Source organism: Pundamilia nyererei, unplaced genomic scaffold, assembly GCF_000239375.1.
Source record: "Pundamilia nyererei isolate P.nyererei 1_Seehausen unplaced genomic scaffold, PunNye1.0 scaffold00164, whole genome shotgun sequence".
NCBI classification, from domain to species: Eukaryota; Metazoa; Chordata; class Actinopteri; order Cichliformes; family Cichlidae; genus Pundamilia; species Pundamilia nyererei.
In genome coordinates, this window is record NW_005187565.1 from 1,016,230 (window position 1) to 1,041,784 (window position 25,555).

Genomic DNA, 25,555 nt, shown 5'->3' on the forward strand with positions numbered 1-25,555 from the left:
TGCTTTTATATTATTCTTTTATAACATCTTATCACATTAGCGTGACAGGGAAGGGGGCTTGCGCAGTGAAAAAAGCTGCATTGTGTCCAATGAAACCTGGCCTGTGTAAAGAGCAAACCAGTGAGCTGCAAGACGACTCCTCCTTGTGTTTTAGAGTAATTAGAACTTCTTCCTGCTGGGGAGTTCAGACCTAAATATTTAATCTTGAATGGAACCGTGGCAAAACATGTCATGCTGCCTGGGTCTTTTGTGTCTCGTACACACAGTGGCAGAGCAGCTGCTAAGGCGCTTTTTGTTGTAAATAGTTGGTGAGTACTGGGGGCTGTGCCCGGTGGGCGTGTTGGAGACATTCTGTAGCATGTCTGCACAATTGTCTGAACGCGTAGATGTGTGTTAGAGATAAGGTGGGACTGTGTGTATGCGCAGTCTAGGGACAGCGGCAGCAGCCGGCAGCAAGTGCATGTGCAGCAGAGCTGACGGAGGCTGGAGCTGTTTTGATCAGAGAAAAGAGAGATGGAGATAAAAAGGCTCTCATCCTAGCAAAGAGGTAGCAGTGAGGCTCTACAGGGAGGGAAGAGACCCAGGCTGACAGAAAGATGAAAAACAGGCAGGATCTGGATGACAGTCAGTTTTTTGGCTGAACACTGGTAATCGCAGATGGACTATTTTTTTCCCTCTTAATGCTCACATTTATCTTCACCCTCCTTTCTTCACTTCACTTCTCTTCTCCTTCCCCTTCCCCTCTTTTGACAGATATGTGTCACAAAGATGTCCACACGCAGCTGCCAGGGAACAGACTCTGTCATCAAGCCCCTGGACACCATCCCTGAAGACAAGAAAGTGAGAGTTCAGCGCACGCAGAGTGGCTTCGACCCGTTTGAGAAGCCCGCCAGTCAGGTGAAAAGGGTCCACTCTGAGAACAATGCCTGCATCAACGCCAAGAGCTCAACTGCTGGCAAAGAGTCCCCCAAATTGCGCCGCCACTCCAGCCCTAGTTCTGTAAGTGCACCTCTCCAGCAGCATAGAAAACTGTGTCGAAGAACCAAATGCACAACTTCTAATTTTTTACACCCTTGAATATCAAAAACTTTTGGACATTAGCCTTAATGAGGGGCTGAGTATACGCGGCAGTTTGCACTCCTTTTAGCTATTTCGACAGGGGGAGGATTATAACTTGTTCAAAGTGGTGATAATTGGCTCCACATAACAACACTGATTTATGTTACTGTACGAAGTTTGAAGTGCTGTTCAATATTAATGAATCCCATTGCTTAAGAATCTAATGCTAGGGTGTTAGTCTTACTTATGTATTCACCAAGGAGCAACCAAAAAATAATGAAACTACCTTCTCAGGAGTAGCCATGGAAAATTAATGGGTGTAGTGTATCAATGTATCATATTGGAACTTTCATTCAACATTCATGCCTAATGATAAAAGTTGTACATGCATCAAGCAAGTCACCTGTTAAAGATGCTAGCAAAATCAGTGATTGGCCTTCCTGGGAAGAATAATTGTGTTCACTTTTAGTTTTAAAAGTAGAAATTCGTTACGTTTGGGGGCTTGTCTGGGATCATCAGTGGTAGAGACATGGACCTCAATTAATGCACAACAGTTAAGTGGCGCTGTTCATTAATAAACAAAAATACTTAGTTGACTGACAAGCATTTCTGTTAACAACTTACGATGAGTGTTTAAACATCTACTGCAGCTGACTGGTCATATGCATACCTAGTTGTAGTGCAGGCTCTAACCAGCCAAATACAAATATGGTGAAAGACTAGTGTGGATGCAGGTGCAGCAATGTCAATTGACTTTAAAATAGAAGAAGATACTGTAAATTGATCATTACAGTGGGTAGTTACCCTTTTTTATCTGATCACAGCCTGCTAGACTCATCCTAATGGCTAAAACTTCATTATCTTGCGTTGTGAAGTTACACAATATGATTGTTATTGTCCTATGACACCTTCTGATAATCAGTGACACCTGCTGTCAGAACAGTGTAGTGAGAAAAGCTACAATTTGTGCTCTTATTAATTATGCATGCACTGAAAGAGCAGGTTGTTAATAACAGAATAATCCGTGAGCAAAGGCTCTCTTATAGAATGGTTCAACTCCAGTAAAATCAAACTTGTCAGCCTGAGCGCGGTGACAGTGGTCTGATCTCCTTTCGGAGAAAAGCCTGATTAAGCAAGACTTCACATTTCAAAGCCACCATCGTCAGAGGTGTTGATAATAAAGTGTCTGTTTGATAAATAGTGGGTTAAGAGTCAGTCAACAATTGTGCGAGTGTTGTCATGGAAACACAGTTAGTAGCTTGTAGATTGTTTTCTTTTGCTCATAATTAATCACTTTATATTTGAAACCACGTTGTGCTCGTCTCTTATTAAAAGATTGGTCACCATCCACACCTCAAAAGAAAATTTAGTGAAGAAGAGATTCCTGTTTGTCAGGCTCTGCCCATACACCACCACATACAACAGGTTGTTGCTTCAGTCTGATGAACTCAGACTGAAGCAACCGAGGTAGGGCCAACCTTCACATACAAGTAAATATGTCTTGCCTTATCATCATCTAAATAACAGAAAGTGAGTCTAAGAGGATGTTGACATGCTTACAGAGTGAAGTGGCATAGTTCAGTCATAGTTGGACTTTTAAGAGGAAGAGGCTGTGGTTGTTAAGGTAGTCCTCTAATTTTGGGACCTATCCTCTTTGCAACACTAACTGTTGTAGAGCTGCTCAATTAATCAAATTTTAATCACGATTTCGATCTGGGCTTTCAACGATCATTAAAAATGACTGAGCCGATTATTAGCCCCTCCCTCGTGCTTTACTCTCGCGCTGCTCCGTGTGGCAAATCGAGCGCACCTCTCTGCTTTTCGAACACGCGTCACAACAATTAAGAGGACCCGAGGGAAGCTCGGAAAGCTAAGCAGAAGTTATTTGGAGAGGAGAGTGACTGCTGTTGGTTGAAAAGAGAGGTAAAAAACCTTCAGTGGTGTGGAAACATTATGGGTTTGCGGAGTCAGACGTGAATCAAGTAGACACAGTGTGTAAACTTTGCTACGGTGTCGTAGCTGCAACACAGAGCAACACTGCAAAGTTCACTAAACATAGATGTTTACATTTTTCATTTATTTCTTATATTGCAAACATTTGCACTGTTATCAGTATTTGCACTATTTTATATTATTTTTTAAAGTCATTATTCAATACATTGTTATTGTTAACCCTTTAAAGCCGGTCAGAGCAGCACGCTCCGTTTTGCTAACTATTTTTAAATCCCTGTAGAACCTGAACCGTGTAAGCTAGCACAATAAATTTTTTTTTGCATATGAAACCAGAGGAGTTGTACTTACATCTTATGCCATCAGCTCGTCCTCGGTCACGGTTTCCTTCCACATATAGCTTTGCAAAAATTGCATAAAAAGCGCTTGCAGCAACAAAAACATAATATTCCGATCAGCTGCTTGTAACACTTCCCACATTGAAACAGCCCATACGGAAAAGAAATAGTAAAAACTTATATGTGATTACTCATGAAAGTGGCCACTTTCTCATTACTTTCATACATTGTTTTAGTAAGTATCCAAAACATACAAGTTTCATGATATAATTTTTCAAGGGATCTTATATCTGTTTTCACACTTATATGCTTTTCATACAAGTTTCACACAAGACAGATACAAACTTTATAAGATTTATATATATCTTTTCCATATGGGAGACGTCAGCGCATGTACGTCATTTCCTGCCCGAAACCGGAAGTGAAGTCATTTTCGCGGAAAATGTAGTTTTTTACTTGTAGGCTTTAAAAACCTATACTGGTGTTTTTATAAGTCATGTTTGACTTTTCTGAATAGTTGCTGGGATGCTTAGAACTCGAATTGCGCAGCTGGAAATAGTTTATTTTGATGCACATGCTGTTTTCTTTCCAAATTTGCATCATAGGATTGTTTTTTGTTTTTCCTGCAGTATATAAAAATTGCTGTATCTCCAAAATAAAACTATGAAGAGACTCAAAATAAATTTCCTGTGGTGGGAAACTATTTTTTGCAATTTATGTAGTTACTATGGACTTAATGCATACATATTATTAAAATATGGGCTATAACAGTTGTATAGCAACTTGAAATGCTCCCACAAATGGCACTACAACATGTAAAAACATAATATAAGCTCTGGCGGACTTGGTTCTATGGTAGGTCTTAAAGGGTTAAATAAATATCGTCAAATAATCGAGATCTCAATTTCAGTGAAAATAATCGTGATTATCATTTTTGCCATAATCGAGCAGCCCTAAACTGTTGCCGTGTTTTTCATTCTTATGAGCTGATGCACTTCCCCTGATATTGTTGCCACATCACTGCTAGTCTCTTTCTGAAACATGATCTACGACTTATGATTGGCACAGTTTTAGGAACAACAATTCCTTCTAGGAACAGATCTTTATACTGAGTAAATATGATGAATGGAATGGTTACAAAGTTAAGTGCCCAAATGAGATCTTAACTCCTCAATATGGAACAATCTCTTGTCCTATCAGGGTACAAATACTAATTGATGTTAATGCTAATTAATGCCAAGAAAAGCGATGAGTACTCTAGCCTACAGCTTTACTATGATAACAGGGAGATATGCATCCCCAACATTCACAACACTGGAAATTGTTGTGAATCTCATGAGGCAACAACACGACTGGCTCTTAAGTTTATTGGTTCGGCTGTTGATTGATCGTTTTTTTTGGTGATCATGGGTGGGTCAACCGCCTTTATCTTTACCATTCTTACATGTAAAATAGATTTCTATTCAGGATTCTATGAGTTAATATTTAGTTTTGGTTGCTGTTATCATGCAATTGTAATAAAAGATTTTAGGATTTAGACAACTTCGAGCTAACAGTATGGTATGTCTCTTCTAGTGTCAATGGAAATTAGTTCAATTCAATTCAATTGTATTTATATTAGAGATGGCACGATACCACTTTTTTATGTCCGATACCGATACATAATATCAGAACGGTCCATCTCTAATTTATACAGCACCAAATCACAACAACAGTTGCCTCAAGATGCTTTATATTGTAAGGTAGACCCTACAATAATACATACAGAGAAAAAACCCAACAATCATATGACCCCCTATGAGCAAGCACTTTGGCAACAGTGGGAAGGAAAAACTCCCTTTTAACAGGAAGAAACCTCCGGCAGAACCAGACTCAGGGAGGGGCCCATCTGCTGCGGGTGTACAAAATAACTCAAAATGACTGCAAAGACATACAAAACAAACAGAAATGCCACAGAAATACTACAAAGAAGCTATTTGTTGAATGACAAATGAGTTTGAGTGCATTATGCATCTCTAAAATATTACAGCCTTTGAGATGCTGTCAAAGAACCACTTTCCGTCAGCATTTCTGTTGCTCTGCGACGCTGCTGGCTTTTCTTCTTTATTCCTTCATCAAAGAAATTTGCCAGCCTGTATCTGTTCACATGCCTAATTGAAGACTGCATACAAATAACACAATTCTCTTAATCATGCAAATGAGATTTTAGGTTTTTATACATATGTGGTTCTTTTCAGAACCATAGAAGAAAAACGGCACAGAATGCGAAAGGTTTAATGAATGTGCACACAGATAAGATTTAATGAGTGTAATACGAGGCTTGACTGATTGCCTGCCAACATCGCTGTGAGAAGCTAATGAATTGTTTCAGCCCTGATTATGAAATTGTGTTATTTGTGCCGTCCGTGGTCATTTGGCTCAGGCAAACAAACCCACTTAATCTCAAACATTTCAAGTCCTTAATTAAAAAAAGATGGATAGTGGCTAATCTCTGGACCATCAGCCTTCAGAATCCCACTTCTAAATTCTGGACCTGTGTCTTTTGTTTCTTTGGCTTTTGTCCTATAATTTAAATAAATTGCACAGGCTCTGGGATGGCATACTATATGTTCTGTAGGACATGGCATTTAAAATTTCTAGAAATTTGGATTTGTTCTATAAACCACTATCCCCCATCAGAATCAGTCATTAACGGGCTTTAACAGTCGACCTCAGATTAGGCTAATGGAATTTCGTTATATCACAGTTACAGCACATGGCAAAATACAGTTCATGTTAACTTAATCTTAGTGCACATGCTTCAATAATGTCAGAATAACTGCTTACAAAAGTGACTGTATTGTAAAACGGGAACACACTATTAAAGATTATATGTGTCTTTAACCATTACAGATCAAAATCTGTAGACTACCCTGACTCAGAGCAATTGTCTAATGGCCTCATAATGTTGTGCTTTCCCCTTCTTGTCATAAAAGTTGACATTGTTAGAGCAGAAAACCAATGAAGTAAAGATACAGATGAATTAAAAGATTCATATGATAAGCAGACTGACACCAGATTAATAACGGATTTAAAGGTGAAATTTTCTTACTTCTGGATTTGTGATTAATCCACTTATGCAGACCCAGCTGATATCTAGTAAACCCTCAGCTTTAGGGACGTTAAGGCGGTGAATGAATGAACTCCCCTCACCAGTTATTCCTAAAAGAGGATGCAGTAAGGCAAATGTAAAGTGAAAGTGGTTCATGCAGAACACTAGTAGAAAAAAAGACTAGTTCTGTAGTCATGAGCCTTGCTGGGAGAGGTTCTTCAGGCCACCTTACTGTCCAACTCAATTGTTTCACAGATAGAGCTTCACTTCTTCCTTGATCCCAGGGGGAAGTCTGATTTGTTTAGAGAAGCCCTCAGAAATGCTGAGCTTATTACTGCTGCAAGGATAGTGAGCTAACAGGAGGGTGGCTGGAAAGCAATGAAGACAGTGCAGATGTAGCAAACACTGCACCATCATTTAGGGATTTCCTGAAAGCATGGGATTTGGTTAAAGATGCATTACAAGGGAAGATGGTTGCATTGTGCTTTCAGGGCCATAAAAGCTTCTGATGCTTTACTGACTCTAAGCAGGTTTTCAGTCCCTGTTGTGTTCATGTGTTAAAATTATAGAAAAAAGGACAGTTTTCTTCTGAAAGAACATTTTCTTAAAGCAACGCTTAAAGGGATTTGAAGACTAGAACATTAAGTATGTTTGTGCTTCAGGACCTTAAAGAATGCTACCTGAATAGCCTCCAGTGCTAAATCATCTTCCAGGCACTCATGGCTTGGGATTCATCTGACAGATGTAACCTCAGCTACATCGGCACACTGTTAGTCAGTGCCCGGATCCCCAAGTTTTAATTGGCAGAAAACAATTACATAACGACGGATACAACCATATGACAGTGCCCCACGGCTTGAGGCAAAAAGCCTCGATGAACAAAGCAAGTTAATAACCAGTCTCTTGATACCTGTTATCGCTAACTGCTGTTTCAGGATTGACCTGAAACCTAAAGTTTTGATTTCTGCAGTTTTGTTCAGACCATAGACAAAGAATGTGAAAGGTCTCCAACTGTTAGAAAAAACAGAGGCTGGACAGTCAACATTATTTCGACCGCGTGCAATGAACTTGTGGTCTCACTGAAACGGTTGCTTCGAAGACCGGAAACATGTTTGTGTCAACTTGCGGTCAGTTGCTTTGTGTGTTAAATGTTGATAAAGTGGCAATGGGGACAAGTTGGCAATTGCAATGTTATGCAACGACTGTGATAACTCAGCAAAGCTCATAGATTTGAAACAGAAAATGAGAAATTTTTTCACAGATCTACAAAATAGTTGTTGTGGTTGTAAAATGACATTTGGCAACCTTTCTTTTAATATAGGTATGTTATCAGAGTACAAGCAGCTGGCAACCAGGTGAATCATGCTGCCTATTGCAGAGATAGTTGTGCTCACTGGTGCGAGCTGACTAAGACTGTATGCAATGCGGTGGCAGTCTGTCTGCATTTAGAAATCAGACAGTTATTCACAAATCCTCACCAGCCTGTCTTAGACGCAATCGCCTTGCAATCGAAAGTGGTTACCAAGAGGTTGAGGGTCTCGCATGCCTAACCTTACCACAACTATTTGTGAAAATGTGAAAATAATTGGATTTTTCTTAGTCACAAGGAGGTCGCCATCCTACTCCTCCTCTTGGGTGACTGAGCGAGAGGGAGGTGATCCACATACTTGATTGGCACGTATGCTTTCGTCAGAGTTACATTTAGTTATCAAAGCACTTTTCCTCATCACTGACAACAACAGATGTTACGACAGCATCCAGTGAGTTGAAGTTTCAGAGCTGACTTGTTTCCCCTTTCCTAGCAGTTAGCTATGAATATGCTCACTTCTGTGCCTTCTTCTCTTCGAGCCACAGTTATTTCTTTCTCTGTGAAGTGCTGAGATGGTGAAAAGTGTCTAAAAGTTATCAGCTGACAATTAAATGAAAAGGAGCTCTTACAAGAAGAGACTTGGTAAAAAAATTCTCTCTCCCCCTCCCAACCGACATTACACCTCCTCGATGATACAGCAGGGAGCCTCCAGATTTTAATATCTCTCAGACACTTGTAAATGTGTTCTGTGAAATCCTACGAGGCGCCGCTTTTCTGGGTTACTGAACTCACCCTCTCATTTTGCCTTTTCATATCTCTTTCTTTTTCTTCCCGCAGCCCACCAGCCCCAAATTTGGAAAGGCAGATTCCTATGAAAAGCTGGAGAAACTGGGAGAGGGTTCATATGCTACAGTTTACAAAGGAAAGAGCAAGTAAGTAGCGTGGAATCACTGTCTAATCCAGTTACTCTTCTTTATAGTTGCTAGAAATCACTCATGGATGCAGCGAATATTACATTTAATTATACGAGAGCATTGCTGTGTGGGAATGAAATAATTCAATAGGTTTTATGTAAATAATATTTCTTGTCTGCAAAGCTGTGCACCTCACAAATGCAATGTAATTTCCTTTATTTTAATCACTATAGGATGAATGTATTTATGCCATGATTCAATAGTCTTCGTTCACATTTCATGGTTTGCCGCTTTGCTTGCAAGTTTTGCTAATTAAATTCTTGAAAATGTACAAAACTCCAAAGACTCTAATCTTCTCAGTAATGATGTTATTTGGCGTCACTCTTAAACTACAACAGCTTTGATTGGTGAGCTTCATTCAGTTGTAATCCCTTCGCCTTGTACCCGCGTCTCACTCCACTGCCGCCAAATTACATTTCTCTGGCTTAAATATCCTCGCTGTTCTCTGGCTTCACTCATTTTAAGAGTTTTCCTTTATTGTCGCAAAAAAAGAAACTCGATCAGTTTAGTATACATTGTGTGTGCTTCATGTTGCTGCCAGGGTGAATGGAAAACTAGTGGCTTTGAAGGTGATTCGACTACAAGAAGAAGAAGGAACACCCTTCACAGCCATAAGGGAAGGTAAGACGTTTACGTGCATAGAGGCACAGATACCATATTTTTCTTTCTATATTAATAGTTTCACTTTCTGTCTTACATAAGCTACTTTAATATCACTACGAAAACAGCTCAATATCTCAGTTCAGCCCAGAACTGCAAGTGGTAAGGGCAAGGCCGTGTCCTCCTATACCTCAACAGTCATAAACTGTAAATATCATGAAATAGGGAGTTTAAAACTCCAGTCAATGTTAACTTTCCCTACCTGATCAGAAACCCTTTAAACTGTCTGTGTGGAACTAAAGAAAGCAGATGAGTTTAAATACCTGGGGACAGTCATCCAAAGCAATGGACAGGGAGCATATGGAAGAGGGCCTGGAGAAGTGGCGGCATTGTCTGGAGAGAAGAATAATAAAAGTCAGTAGAAGCAAAACATTTGAATGAGAGAGCGAGACCGGTGTGTGGTCACCCATCTGAAGCAATGGACAGTGCACAAGACAGGTGAAGGCTAAGATGGTTTGGACATTTACAGAGGAGAGAGAGTGGATATGCTGGGCAATGGAGGTTAAAGATGGACCTACCAAAAAAGAACCAAAGATGGAGACTACAGAGGAGATTCATGGGCGTGGTGAACAAAGACATGCAGACAGCTGATTTGGTTACTGATCCAGTCTGGTGGGAGCAAAAAAAATGCTACTACCATTTGGACATCTCTTAGTCCTCTAATAAGAAGAAATCTGTTCAGTGGATCAAGGCTAATTTGTACTTTTCAGCATTCACTCCTAAAACGTATTTCAGTGTAAGGATCATGTGTTTGGTGGATCTCTGGTGCTTGGGGGAGTGAGCTCTGCTTGAACAGGACTGGAGATGGGATGTCGGTTCTTAGCTGAACCAAGACATTGGAAAAACTCAAAGTTCGCTATTAGCTAACAGGTATATCATGTGAATTGTCTTGTTACAATATGAAGTGCTTAACTTACAGCTTGTAGGGTTTAAAATGATAAACTTTGTCCTGTATGTATAGAAGTTCAGAGCTCGTCCTTGCTTGGCTTGGTTTGTCCTGTCACTTCGTTTTACAGACTCCACTGAAAGAAGATACAGTCACCTCCACGGGAGGAACTGGTATTTAAATTTAGATGAGAACGTGATGCTGTCTGTTTGATCTGCTTATGATCCAGGTCTGATAAAGTAAGAGCTAGACTCCTCACAGACACAGTTAAAACTCTCCCTATGAGAAGATCAGAAAGGTAATTTGAAATTGAACTAATTCAGCAATTACTGAGCAGTGAGCTTAGAGCACAGATATGTGAGCGGCATTACAGACTGCTGCTGAATAAAGTAATGCACACAGAGTATAAGACAGCTGTGAGTGTGTGTTCGTGCAAAAGTCGACACACTCGAGCCATTACCACCGATGTGTGTGTGAGCAGGGAGAGAGGGGGTTGGATCTTCAAACTGGTGACAGGATCTTTGAGGTATCAGACTATAGCTTTAACTTCCTGCTGAGAGGAGCCTTGCCTTTGATCTGCTTATGTGATTTTGTGTTTTTTACCTTCAGGTACTCATACAGAATGAATATATTGATGAGACCTTATCACTTACTGCCTCTCAGAGGTTCTGTCTGTCCCCTGTGTCCTTGGAACAGAACTTTTTGTCTGCTAAATGAATCAGTTTGTCTGAAAATTCCATTTATGGTATATAATAAAAATGAAATACTTTAAATTCAACTAAAATACAATGATATTTTAACTTAAAGAGTATATAAAGGACAGCATACAGTCATCAACTCTGCTGACCTACCTAGCTAGCTTTAGCAGGAAGCACGCTGTTATTTTTTCCAATTTAACATAAACTGACAACATGAGCTTTCCCCCTTATTTATATGGAAGGGAATACTAAATGACCAAAATGTGAGCTCCTCAGAATTTGTTGTGCATTTCAAGGTGATAAGTAAAATTAAAAAAAAAAATTAAGAACAGCTTAAACGTAGCATTAGTTTTAGCTAGCTCTGGCTAGCTTAGAAGCTAACATTCCTAGAGTGATATAGCGCACTGATTTAAGGTAGAATATTATCTCTTTAATGTGTAGTTAGCATTTTTTTCCTTTTAGAACTAGTCCTATACTGACAAAAGTTGGGGTAATTTGCATGCGGAGAAAATTTGTCACTTGTTCCAGTTGGGTTGAATTTCTTGTATTAGCCCCTTTCATTACTTAGTGCTTCCAGTGGCTACAGGCCAAGCAGTTTTGTGGTGATAATCTAATGCCAGCTTTTATGCAAAAGCTCTAATTTGATGGAACTGCTTTTAGATTGAAAACCAGCATTGGTGGAAAAAAGTAAATTAGAAGCTCGTAGAAGTCGTTTGCTGTGTCTGAGATTTTTTGTAAGGTAGTTCAATCTGAAATCAGAATATCTCGTATTAAATGTTAAAAAGTAAACTTGTTCTTTTTGTTACTAAATTAACTTGACTGTGATGTCAAAGCTATAAAATGTCCCCACCAAAAACTGAAAATGTGTCGTGTATTATTTGCACAATGCTCACCGTGCTCTATTCAAGCTGTGACTTCGATCAAGTAATGTAAATGTGCTCATCATACCCAGCCTCCCAAGTAAGACTCTTTAAGCTTCGCCGCTGTAACGATTTGATCATCTTCCCAGCATATCTCCCTCCTAATTAACAATAAATCTTACGTCATGAACATGTTGACAAATGAGTGTGAGAACTTTGAGTAGTAAATCCACCCCGTGTTTTCTCTTTGTGTTTTAATCTTTTCCTGATCCCCTGTATGTGATGAGAAATTCTAATAATGCAGCTAATGAAAGCATAACACAGTTCCCTGGTATCAACTCTCTGCCTCTTTCTGTTCGGTTTTGTTTCTGCAGCATCTCTTCTGAAAGGCCTGAAGCATGCTAACATTGTCCTCCTTCATGACATCATCCACACCAAGGAAACCCTAACTCTGGTTTTTGAATATGTGGTGAGTCTGCACACTGAGATCACCCATTTGGGCTCTTTACGGGGGGGCTGTGGAGGTTTAAAATTAGATCAAGAATCTGTTTTTAGCATTCAAAAGAAAACATTTTCAAAGAACAGAGGTCAGCACTTATGTGTTTCTTTAGTTTGATTGATTTGATCCCAGTACATCCTTGCTGATTGAGTTTCAGTTTTTAATACTCTCCCGCTAGAAACATGAGCTGTAGATATTTTGATTGGCATACTCTTAGTTTTAGGGCACTTGAGGAATGTTAAAGCAGCTAGGGCTTTTTCCGTTCTTTGCTCCATAGGATGGCAGCCAGGTCCACCACAGCCTGGTCTGTCTGTGCCTGCAACAGGAAGCCAAGCGGGCATTTTATTGGAAGGTCATGGTTTTAGCATGTTTCCACAACTGTCCTGTCAAATACTGCGGGCACAAATAACAGAAATAATATTCTGTTGATGCATTTATGGCCAGTGGAAATGCTCTGACTCGGCAACACTGTTAAAGCCAAGTAAAGGAAGGTTACTCACCAGAAACCTCTGGAACAGCACAGTTTACCAAATGATGATCATTAGATTAGCCGAAACAAACTGACTTACCCACAAAAAAAGCAACAGCATTAAGTATCTATTAATGATGGCACATGCCAAGACAAATATTTGCTGGTGTGACAGTCGTTTGTGGTCTTTATCTTTAAATGGGCAGGTGAAATAATATCTGAGCTGGAGCATTTCCAGGGTCGTGAGGGCAATCTACTTAAGATATTTTTGTTTGTTTGGAGAGTGAAAGACAAATCGTGACAGAGTGATGTCTTGTCGAGCCAACATCAGATACTGGTGGGACAAACCTGTTTTGCCAAAACCATGAGTAACAGTGTAGACAGGGCAGAACAAATGTGTGCATCTAACTTTACTGCACCAGGAGATTACCCTATTTTTCCCTATTTATAAAAACCTTTTAAAGAATTTAATTTGTTCTGATAAGATCTCGTCTCCTATTTTTCATCTCATTTTAATTTGTTGATGAAAGTTTTATTTCATTTTATCCAAGTTTTTGTCCTTGTGCTTCAGGGTTAGGTTTTTTTTATTTTTTAGGGTTTTTTAGTTTTTGCCTTGTTTTCATCATAAAAAAAACATGTTGACAAAAACATTGGCAAAAATTATTGGTCCACAAAATTCACACTGGGTTCCAGCCACAATCTCATGCTGAGTAATACTGGTACTTCTAGTGGACTGGATACTTAGGAGGTAAAATATATGTCAGTGATCATTTTTCCAAATATGGATAACTGTAGTCAACAAAAAACTGATATTTTTCTTGTACTTATTGGCATGGCTTCGTTCTAGCGACATCAAGACCCCGTCGCAGCAAAGAGACTTTAGTTGTGACGGGGTCAGTGTCACTGATAGTGTCACAAGACTTCATTGACAACATATTGCAGACATTTTCATATATGAGAGAGGCAAACGTCCAAACGCGTGTCAGCCATCAGCTGATGCAAGATTGTTTTGAGAAAAGCTTATCTGCCAGAATTCCGGCTGACCTCAATTACATCACCTACACCAACCGTTTAGTGTTTAGTTGAGAAGCAACCACACTGCCAGGAGAAGTAAAAGAAGCAGACATGACAACCTCCTTATAAGTATGTTAAACTGAAACTAGCTACATACTTGTAAGGATTGGTGACCACATCTGTCACAGTTACAGGATTATTCCACTGACAGTATTGTTTCATCCAACTGAACCGACTGGACTTCTGCTGCCTGTCCAAACAAGTTCAAAGAATAGTATTCAAATGTTGTTCAGCAAGGGCCAAAATAACTTGATTAGGACAGTTTTCTAATTAATAAGGAAAGACTCCAGTGTCTACAGAGGGAATAGAGTAGGAGTGTACTACAAGGATAAAAAGTTTTCAACGCAGTTTTGGACAGATCTGAACCCAGGTTGTTCAGAACAGTCTCATCTTGTCTTACCCTTTACTGTGCACCAACTGACAGCAGCTTCTGATGGGCTCATTTATATTCATGCTGCGTGAGGCCAGATCGCTCAACCAGCTTACTCAGCTTTCCTTCTCTACTACATTTATTAGACTGGGGATGGTGGAATGCCCCCTGTTGGTAGATTTGACACATGTCAAAAGGTTTGGCTTCTGAATCGAGGATGGAGCCCAGCGGGTTGTGTTTAAATGAAGAATGAGAAAAAAGTTCAGTTTGCCTTTAAAGGTGAAACAGGGACGTCTCATCCTAAGTGGTTATGCACACTTTTCACTAATACAGGACATCTTTCAATCATGATGCCACACAGTCCTTTAACAGGGAGGGGTTACCCTGGTTTCCCTGTAGCCAGTGGTTATTTATTTGACTGGGATGCTAAATTGTGTTGATGTTGATATATCATCTTGTGTTCAGTGCTCTAATAGCTTGAGCTTCCCCAAAAATCCATTCGTTGTTCTCCCCTCAAAGCTAATGGTGAATGACAGGATGCAGGGGAAATGCACAGAGAGAGAGGACAGACAACTGACATGAAAAGCAATGACAAATATGCTGTGTGTGTGTGCTGAGGCGTCTTTGTGAATTATTCAGCAGAGGAGGTTCTGTGGTGTGGCCAGCAGTAGGGGACTGTAAATATTAGTGTGGTTTCATAGTCACTGCCTCCATCCACAAATCTGTTCTGAAAGCACAGAGGTGAAGGGCAGACCAAGGCTGGGTGCATGTCTGATTTTCTGATAAGAATATCAATTCAGCTCATACGATAAACTCTGGCATAAAATGGGCCACATTTCTTCTTCCTGGGGACGTACGCTAAAGTAGTGTGTGGACCAAGAACAGCATCTGCTATGAACTTGATTGGACCAATCAGAATTTACAGGCACACAAAAAAATGGCAGATAGCAAAAATGTACATAACTTAGACCCAAACACAGAGTCCTGTTTTAGAGCCACCCATTGTTTCTTCATATTTTTCTAGTCAAACATGCAAACATATATTCATTCAGTTTCAATTTTACTTCATTTATAAAGCGTTAAATTGCAACAACAGGAACCTGAAGACAATATTGAACAACCCCAACAATTAGACAACCACCTATGAGCAAGCACTTTGGCAAAAGTGGGAAGGAAAAGCTTCCTTTTAACAGGAAGAAACCTCCAGCAGAACCGGGTTTAGGGAGGGGCGGCCATGTGCCGTGACTAGTCGGGGTAAGGGGAGCGAGACAGGACAAAGACATGTACATGGAAATATAGCTCATTACAATTCTATGTAATGTGATGACCTTCATACGTCAACATTCCTGGACTCTCTTAGACAAGCTCTCCTGTAATTTTTTTAAGTGGTCTTCAGGAATAGTTTTCCAGGCTTCTTGAAGTTCTTCTGTGGATGTTCTTCTACTTTATTAATTTGGATGTGATTCCAGTCCATGACTCATAGTGTTCCACGGTAGGTTTTTCTATCCAGGTCTGTTATTACTTCCCTGCTGTGTGTTTGGGATTATTGCCATGCTGAAAAATGAAGCATTTGACAATCATAATATTTATTGATATTACTGGATGTTGGATTAATTTGACAGCACTTTACTGCGTTCAAAATTCCATCCATTTTGACAAGAATTTTGACATTTCAACCAGTAGCCCCACTGGTTAAAATGCACCCAAACCATAACGGAGCCTCCAGCATGTTTGAAATATTTCTGTAGATATTCACAGTTGTGCCTCTGAAATTTTGACTCTGAAAATAAAATGGTTGAGCTGTAAACGAGTATAATATGGCATTCAGTGACAGTGGCTGGTCTCTAGCCACATGCATGGCTGCCCCTCCCTATGTCCAATTTCGCTGCAGGTCAACTGCAAGTGACAAGTAAAGGCTTCGATCAATTCATCGTTTTATGTATGTACATTTTACACTGTGATTGATTGATGTCTTTCTCAATGACTGTATTCAAGATGGTGGGTCAACATGGTGGCGCCCATGAAACGGCGCCTGCTCCCATGTATTCTTAATGGATTACTCCAAAAGTTTTTGACAGTGCATCCATTTTTTGGAGTTACATGAATCAATATATATTTAAGAGTTCAGTTTCCTTTTTTCTATCAAATAACCCAAAAAATGACTGTAAGGAAAAAATATGATGATTACGTGATATCCAAGATGCCCATATATTGTGTTAGACTACCTAACTTCTAGCATTTAACATTCCTTTATACTGCTTTGTACAATAAAATCACAGTAGCATCAAGTTGGTCCCAATTTCTAGAGCTGTTTTTGCTCCAAAGCATTTGCATATGCTATGGTGTACTTGGTGGTGACCACTTTAGATGATCTTTAAGGAATCTTACGTGCTATATAAATAAATTGCTTGCTTTCTTACTTACCTTTAAAACCTTCACACTAACACTGGGATGTTCTTGCCTTTGTCCTCACCCAGCACACAGACCTGTGTCAGTATATGGACAAACACCCTGGAGGACTGCATCCAGACAACGTCAAGGTACAGTATGAAGGATTATGCTGCTCACAATGACCTTGTTGTTTCTTAAAGCCAGCAGTGTGTTCCTTACATATAAAGAAATGATATTCTGATCCACCGTGAGCAGATAACTGGAAACAGGCAGCTGTTTAACTTTGAAACAAAGAGTCTAGTGTGGTGGTTACTACTGACTGGGGTTGGAACATCTTGGTTGATGGGAAGAAAAATCTGTGGGACTGTGACGCGATTCAGTTAGGAAAAGAAAAAGTATGTTGTTGTTTTTTCCTTTTCCTCATCATTGAAGAATTTTTAGATTTCAGATGGTAGGAAATGTGGAGCCTTTGCCCCTTTAGTAGACAGCTTACAGGCTACCAGTTTGCCAGCACAGTCAGCAGGCCACAGGTGACACCTGTCAGCTTACCAGATTCAGCTGAAGAAGGCGCTGATTAAATCCAGCTGAGCGTCAGGTGAGTGGGACAAGGAAATCTGGACCGGCGTTAAGATTATCCCTCCAATCACTGACAGAAACTAAAATGTGTTTTTGATAGTTAAGTCAAAACTTGTGTTTTGTAATGCCCTTTCCTATTTTTCTTCAGAGTTTCATAGAAACATTTCAATGTGCTGTCAGATTGTAGAACTGTGTTTATATTTTTATGTGAAACACTTTAATATACAGACGACATTGACATAATTTGTCACCGTCACTTAGTGCACATATCAGATGAAACCTTATCCAAAGCTGACAGTTAAATAGCAACCTTTAACCAAATCCACAATTAAGTAGTTCAATATCCAACCTGGTTTACTCATGATTGTGACTGAAGCTGACATATTGTGAAACTGTAATGGTGAAGCTGCCGATATTACTCCTGTGGAAGCGTCTGTACAGACTCACAGGTTCCTGTTTGTAGGAGGGCAGTGCTAACACAAACAAGCAGGTAGAGTGAGCGATGATGGAGTGAATGAGGCCATGTGTTGGTGGGATGTTGGGAGGTTCCATCATGCAGTGAGGTGATAGTTCAGGCTACATTTGTTATGTAACAGCTCGTACCTTTTTTGACACTAAGGATTTACATAAGTAATATGTGTTTCTGCTGCTGACAGCAGCTACATGTTTAGTATGGGATTATTCCAAGAGAGCAGAGTGAGGTGTTTCTTAAATCCTTTTGATTTCAGTTCCTTTGTGGCACAACTCCTGAGTCGTCTGTTCTAATGAACTGAGCCTGTGCAGTGGCAATAGAGGCAGCATGAAAAACACTTGTTTTAATGATCCGTCACAGTACACTGGCATGTCCTGTTTTAATATAGCGTGTGATGTCAACTTAAAATATCCTTCACTTGTCACTGTGTGTTAATCTCTACACTTGATGAGATGTAATCTACATCACATAGAGTGCAGCCTAGTGGCAGTTAATGGCAGCTCACTGCAGAGCTATTTTTAAGGATTCACCATCCATCCAGTTTCTGCTGCTTATCTGAGTCCAGGGTATGGAAGCAGCAACCTAAGCAGAGTTTCCAGACCAGCTTTTCTGGGAGGACACAGGAAGGTTCCCAAGCCAGCCAATAGAAAAGCCAAGAGAGAGCATCGTCACAGTTGGGTATACCTGAAACACCTCACTTAGGAGGCACCGAGAAATTTTCCCCATAAAAACTGTGAACAGAACGGGAGGGTTGGTGGAGTCCAACACCGACTGGGAACAAGCCCAACTTATTGCTGGTATTGTGAACCAAGTTCTTGCTAGTAATATACAGAGATACAATAGCCTGCTAAAAACAGGCCAGATACCCCATACTCCCAAAGGTTAGGGTTTGGATAAGTATGTAACATGCATCCAGTGGTATACATAGGGATTGTTGAATGCCTTCTCCAAGTCCACAAAAAATGTACACTGGTTTGGCAAACCATGCACCCTTAAATAGCTCCAAAACAATAAAGAGCTGGTCCAGTGTTCTACAACAAGGACAAACACCAGAGGGTTTCTCCTGAATCCAAGGTTAGACCAATGTATGGCCTTTCCTCTTCAGTACACTAGAGTGTCCAAGGAAGGCCGAGGAGTGTGATTCTCTTAAAGTTGGTAAACAGTCTTTGGAGCACCCTGCTTAAATGTTTGCCAGTTCAAGACCATGACTCCCAGCTTCCAGGTAATGCAGCATAATTGATGGTCCTGGAAATGTGTCCATTGTTTCTGTATGATGGAGAAGCCTTTCCTTCCATCCCAGACATCCCTCTGCATCAAGGTGGGCAGGAAACTGCTTCTCTGTCCTCTGTCATCTGATGGTTTTCCAGAATCACCCAGAAGCTGACTGAAAGTCAAATTTCTCAAACTTTTGCTTTCTTCACTCCACTTGACCTGCTAGATGTCATCGGACTCCTAGCTCAGTAGGATGCGTACTTCAGCTGGACAGTTCCCTTCTGGCGTCTGGTGTATTTGCTTTTGAGGTTGCTGCCACTGCAAGCATCAAACACCTTAAATTCAACTGGCCACCAGATTAACTGCTGTTTGTTCCGTTTCTGCTTCATTATTCAGGACGCATCTACTTCCTTACTATGCTAACAAGTGTCTACCACCACTAACTATGCTGTGCAGAGTATGACAGTGCAGCAACACAACACAACGTTTCCCTCTTTGCTGGTTGGCTCCTTGGTGGCCATCTTTGCTGTGAATGCTAATGCCTAGACCTCTTGTAATGGCAGCAGTAGTTAAACAAGCTGGTGGGAAAACACATAATAGGCAGGAGGAAGACAAGCCTAGCATAATATGATGACCATCAAGAGACTGTGCTGAGTGCATGCGTGTTTGATGGAGGTGCATTAGTGCAATTTCTTACACTCATTGACTCACCATTCTTTGAGACATTATTTTATTACCACACTTAATTACAGAAAACATATCTGAGTTGTTCTTTTACTCTGTTTGCCTTCAGGATCTCTGCTGCCTGCTCAGTGATCAGTAACAGGAAATGTGCATTTCTGCCTTTAGGTTTATATTAAGCTAAAGCGTGTGTTACGACCCGGCTCGAAATGACCGTAACAAGAGCGGGGTGTCCCGTGACTTCCCACGCCCAAACAGACACAGACACAGCCACAGCATCGGACTTTTAACAATAGTTTATTGACAACAATGGCACTCACGGTAGTGGGAGTGTATAATTTCGGGGTGAGCTAAGGCCAACACAACAAACAAAGCTCAACCTAGGCTTCGGTTCCCCTCTGACCTGTTTAAGGAAAAGAAAAGAAAGAAATAACACAGTCTGACCTCCCTGGTCTAAAAACACAGGAGAAAAGAAGGCTTCCCAAAATAATCGGCAGCTCACCCCTACTTGCTCCGCACTTCACACACATGGCCAACGTTTTAACCAAATAGCTATTGCTACGACTGCTCCGTCTGCACCTGAGGCAAGTGCACAGGAAGTCTGCCACACCCCCCGCACCGCAGCTCTTCAGTCGCCCTTTTATAGTTCACGTCCACAGCAGGAACCAGTTACATCAGGCCGTTCCTTAGGTCCACCAATCACAGCCGAGCCCCTGCACAGGTGAATTTGCATACACACATTAAGAAACAAATAACCCACCAACACACGCACGTAACAGCGTGTCTCTTATAAAAACATCAAAACTGATGTTCTTTGATATTTTTTTAACATCAAATATCAAAGCAGTTGTTCTGTTTGGGGGTAGACCTTTATTACACCACAATCTTTTAACTGACCGTAGGTGTCCATAATTTCATAATCTGAAAAGGGGGGAAAGATTTGGTAAAGAGACATTTTAAAAACAATGTGTGAACTTACTTAATTGTATTCACCTGTTACGTTTCGGTGTTGTCAGTGTTTTGTTTTTCCGTGACTGTCATGTATTTCCTGCTTTACTTTGAAAGTCTGTGTCATCTTAGTGTGTTCCGTTTACGTTTCCTTGTCTCGTCAGGTCTAATTTGCCCCAGCTGTGTTTCCCTCCTGTGGTCCATTCCCTGATTGCTCCTTCTATGTATTTAAGCCCTGTGTGTCAGTTGGTCATGGTCGCGATCTTCCCCCCGTGTTGTAAATAGTTTGGTGTTTGTTGTAAATAAATCGTCTGTTGTAAATAGCTGTGAATGGGTTTTGTCACTACTTTCGTTTTGGGATTTTGGTGGAGAGCCTTAGTGTTTTTCGTCGTGGTTTTTTTTTCCTTATCCTTGTTTTTCTACGTTGCACCCCGGTTGCCTAGGCCGGGGTGTAACATCACCTTATAAGCAGTTTATAGTTGTTGAAAAGTTGTCGCTTTAAATAAATTCTGTTTTCTCAGAATTCTGGAAAAGAAAAAGAAAAGACGTGCCTACTTTTTTTTTTTCGGTGGCCCTAATCCTGAGAGAGTTGATCACTACATTATCACCTAATGCTTGCAAACTTGGTTAGCAGGCTGCTAAGTGTATGGGTGCAATAGACACACATGATTGGTAATCAGTGCGAAGTAGCAGACAAATAAAACTGGATGGCCTCTACCACACAGCGGGAGACACTTCGGGTATGGGTAATACATCGCAGACAGCTATGTCTGCTGCCTATGTTAGCATACCTGCTAACCCAAGCAGCTCCCTAAATGTAAGCCTAGGCAGTATCTAAATGAACGAGTTATAACATGACTTCACCCACTGTACAGCTGTGAAAGGGGAAACTATCCATAGAGGCCAAAGCCATTTTTCTGTACCAGGCTGTAGTTGACCTTTTTAACTTTGAAGTATATTGAAATTGAGTTGCTTTTGGAGCCAGTGCCAGATGGCCACCTCAGGATCTGCAGGTTTTCTAACTCTTGAATGTTGTGGTTACTGCTTGTCTTGCTCATATGGAACCGGCACATGTGTATTTGGCTACGTCCACACGTACACGGGTATTTTTGAAAACGGAGATTTTCCGTTTTTGTTTTAAAAAATAATCCCGTCCACACGTAAACGCAGAAATGAAGGAAAACGCTGCTAGGAACATGCCAAAGCAACAGGTGGCGATATATTCCTAACCGTGTAGAAATGTTGACCAATCAGAAGTCTAGAAGCCTCGGCGGGAAATAGTAAACAAAGATGGGGCATAGAAGCAGAACCGAGTCGTATGTGTGGAGGGACAGTAACTGTGTGTATATGTAAGCATTTAAACACTGCAGAGAGTAGAATTAACAGTAACAGTATTGTAGAAATGCATTTCACCGAAACAATAACGTGGCGCACACCTTTGATGCTGCGTTTTCTCCGTTTACCTCGTCCACACAGCCAAAAAGTTTCAAAAATATCCACCCTGGCAGGCGTTTTTAGAAATCTCAGTTTTCAGTGAACGCCGTTTACGTGTGGACGAAAGGTGCAAACGCATAGAAAAATCTGCGTTTTCAAAAATACCCGGGTACGTGTGGACATAGCCTTAGAAACTTGTAAGAAACTACCAAAGATATTATACTTTTTAGTGACAGAGTCTGAATCATTAGAGCTAATATGTTTAGAAGAAGCTCAGTAGGCGAACACTGACCTGACCACCAGCACCATAAAGACAGCTAATGTCTGTTATTAGGGTGTTTCCTGATTGACTGTGAGAAAGTGCAGTCACTCAGATATCCTCCTATTTACTAATCAGCAGCATGAAAGCTATTACTGCCTATGTTGGTGCTAGATCAAATTAACATTTAGAGACATGCACTCAGACACTCACTGCTGATGTAATTAGTGGTCAAGAATCATCAAGCTCTGTGTGTGAGAGAGAGTGTGTGTGCATGTGTGCGAAACTGTACTCAGGTTTATGCTTGAACTGGATGATCTGGTGTAAAATTCATCTTATTCTGCAGCACCATTAACTCTTCTCGCCCCATGTGCTCGACTGCAGTTTATAAGCAGTGATGGTGTTATTGCACACAAGTAAATATGACCTCATCCAGGCTGCTGCTCAAGTGCTCTTCTTATTAGATTGTACGCTTGTCAGCTGAAGGGCTGTGACTCAGTGACATCTTCATAGATCAATGGGAAACTGACACCCACAAGCTAAATATCAGCAGCATTTGCTCTTATAATTGCATTACAACGGAAGCGCCTGATAGCACTTTCATCATCAGTGCCGTGTCAATATCAAGGACAGGTGATCTCTGCAATATTCTGACACTAAGTGTTGGAAAAGCTCATCATCAGACTGCAGCTCTTTATGGTACAGCTCATGTATTTTTGATTAATCTGAAGCTTTAATAATATTCAGAAAGTAGGCTGGTATTCAGCAGCAAATTGCCAAATTTCTGTCAGAAATGTGAATTATTCAGGTGCAGATTGTCAAGAAATATTTTATTCAAAGTATGTAATATTAGAGTTTTCACTGCTGAATTTAATCCTGACTATGTGGGCATATCTACAAAAGGATTAGGTGAGTCAGTGCTAGAAGCTGAAGAAGTTTTACTGTCATGTTCCCAACTGATGTATTCTTGTGTTTGATTGTAGCAGTTTTGGAGTAATCTGGCTGACTAACTGATAAAAAGTCATCACTTTTAGTTCAGTCTGGTACCAAATCACACCATCTCACGGATCAGGACACAGCAAAGACAAACCCAACAGTTCCCACTGTGAGTAAACACTTGGTGACAGTGGGGAGAAAAAACTCAGCTTTCACAGGAACACACCTCAGACAGGACCAGGAACCCACGCAGTCCATCTGCTGGGACCAGTTGGGGTGATAGGAGAGCTGGGAAACTGAGATCTCGACATAGTTTGAGCCACACTTGATATTGCAGATTATGGCAAATGAACATTTTCAGATAGGATCCAGTTTAAAGTAGCATCAGTGCTTTACTTTGGTGTAGCTCCATTAGAATTCAGTACAATAGTGTTACCTACTGAATATTTTATGGAAACCGTGTACTCCACCCCTTCTACTAAGCACGTGTCAGACTGCTGAACACGTCATAGACACTTCAGCTTCACTACTGGAACTTTAACATTATGCACTCCATACTGTACAGTAATGCCACTGTTTTGCACATGTTTATTTTATATTTTTTATTTATTGTTTACTCTATTTAATTTGTAAAATATGTACACACACACACACACACACACGTAGAAAATATTTAGTATACACATCCAGAAATGCATATACTATTATATATTGTACATATATTTATTAGTTTCAGATGTAGCCATTCTTGTATTTTGCTTGTTTACATTCTTGTATTTTGCACAACTCTGTTGCTTGTGAAGCTCGCACACAAGAATTTCACTCACATGTGCTGTACCAATGTACCTGCACATGTGATGTGACAATAAAAGTGATTTGATTTGATTTGATTTGTATGTGTAGAAGTTCCCAGATTTTGTGGTTTCAGCAGAGATGCTCGACAAGCAATGAACAAATTCAAGCACTTCCGAAAAAAAACCCCTTCAAGTGGCAAGAAAGATGCCGTGTCTGTGGCTTTCTGAGGTCTTTGTAGTAGGACGTAACTACACATATATTTACACACAGGCCCCTGTAGTACAAAACGGCGAATTAAAACACAACCAAGCACGACTCATTACTGGGACTTTATGGTCCTTTGTGGCCGGGACTACAGAGCAGGTTGATGCTACCGCCTGAATCAGCCCATTAAAGACAACCATGTACTGATGCTTAGTGGAAAAGATAAGGGCTCTTTCTTTGCCTGCTGGCAGATGGTAGCATCCTTTCACTCCATTTAACACTCCTTCATTTTATCTCTCCCTCACTGATTTCATCACTTTTACTCATTTCAGCAAAACAATGCTTTGGGGCTTTGGCAGTGAATCTAAAGGTTAGTGTTCTGAGTCACTTTGGAGTGTGTGATCTATGGTCTGAGCTTGTGTCTTTGAACATTTCTCTGAGCCAAAACACACCAAGGTTCCTGATGTTTTCTGCGTCTCGTTTTGTCAGTAGGTTGTTCAAAAATACCCAAACAGCAAAAAAATAAAAATAGAGACCTGTTTGTTTGTTTTGTTATCTGACTGACGAGGCAGAAGTTTGATGTCGTTAGCAGCAGATGGTGCTAAGGCATGCTTAATGGTTGGATGGATGTAAATTTGAGATAAGAAGGAGTTTCACACTGGTAGAAAGTGTTCGCTTCTTTTAACACTCCCTTGTTCTCTGGCTGTAAAGTCCAAGTCGTGCATCATTGTTACCAGACTGAAAACTTTATGTCGATGATAAGCAAGTAAAATTGTGGTGCACTGTTGTAGTGTTGCACCAGTCACCAACTTTGTTTCACTGGTACGGGAGTAAAAATGAGATTGTTTATGAAAATTTCACTGGCCCAAGTACTCAGCCTACTCACAGTTTATTTACTCATTTATGTTTGCTATTTAGAATGAATATCATTCACTGATTTGTTGACTGTACTGTTGAAGCCTCGAGACTGGCATGTTAGCAAACCACAATCAATTAGGGGAGAGGGAGGGAGTCATCGGCTAATCCCAGTGGTGGCTAGCTAGTTTGGGTACCAGTGCACATGTAATGTAATGCTATTTGGGGAATTAAAAACAAATCTTCACCTTTAACTTGAACCTAAACATAAACTCATGCTGTAAAGTTGGGGATTTACCCATATGTGGAACTTTCTGTTTTTGCACTTGCTCTTTGTTTGCATTTCTTTAGGTGCAGACGCTGACAGCTTGCCAAGCACTAATCTAACCTAATAACCAATCACCTGCATACTGGCTTTGTAATAATGGTGATGCTGATTTGAGCACTTGTCTCGTTTTTGTCGCAGACTACAATCGTATCCCCAACTTTAATCAAAGAGTCTGTTTTTTTAATAACTGTCATAGGCAGACAATTTTAAAGGAATGACAAACAATT

The 25,555-nt window shown here is 40.4% G+C and overlaps 1 protein-coding gene across 4 annotated transcripts in view; it reads left to right on the forward strand.

The window, feature by feature from the left end:
• cdk14 (cyclin dependent kinase 14) overlaps positions 1-25,555 on the forward strand; it is a 227,950-nt gene that overhangs the window by 79,243 nt on the left and 123,152 nt on the right. For 3 of the 4 annotated variants that reach the window (XM_005745728.2, XM_005745731.2, XM_005745729.2), the window contains 5 exons: positions 754-999; positions 8,585-8,679; positions 9,263-9,342; positions 12,200-12,294; positions 16,715-16,777. In XM_005745728.2, coding sequence (XP_005745785.1) covers positions 754-999; positions 8,585-8,679; positions 9,263-9,342; positions 12,200-12,294; positions 16,715-16,777 — 579 coding nt within the window. Of the gene's footprint in view, positions 1-625; positions 648-753; positions 1,000-8,584; positions 8,680-9,262; positions 9,343-12,199; positions 12,295-16,714; positions 16,778-25,555 lie in introns of those variants that run through there. The other variant, XM_005745730.2, reaches the window with a different exon arrangement.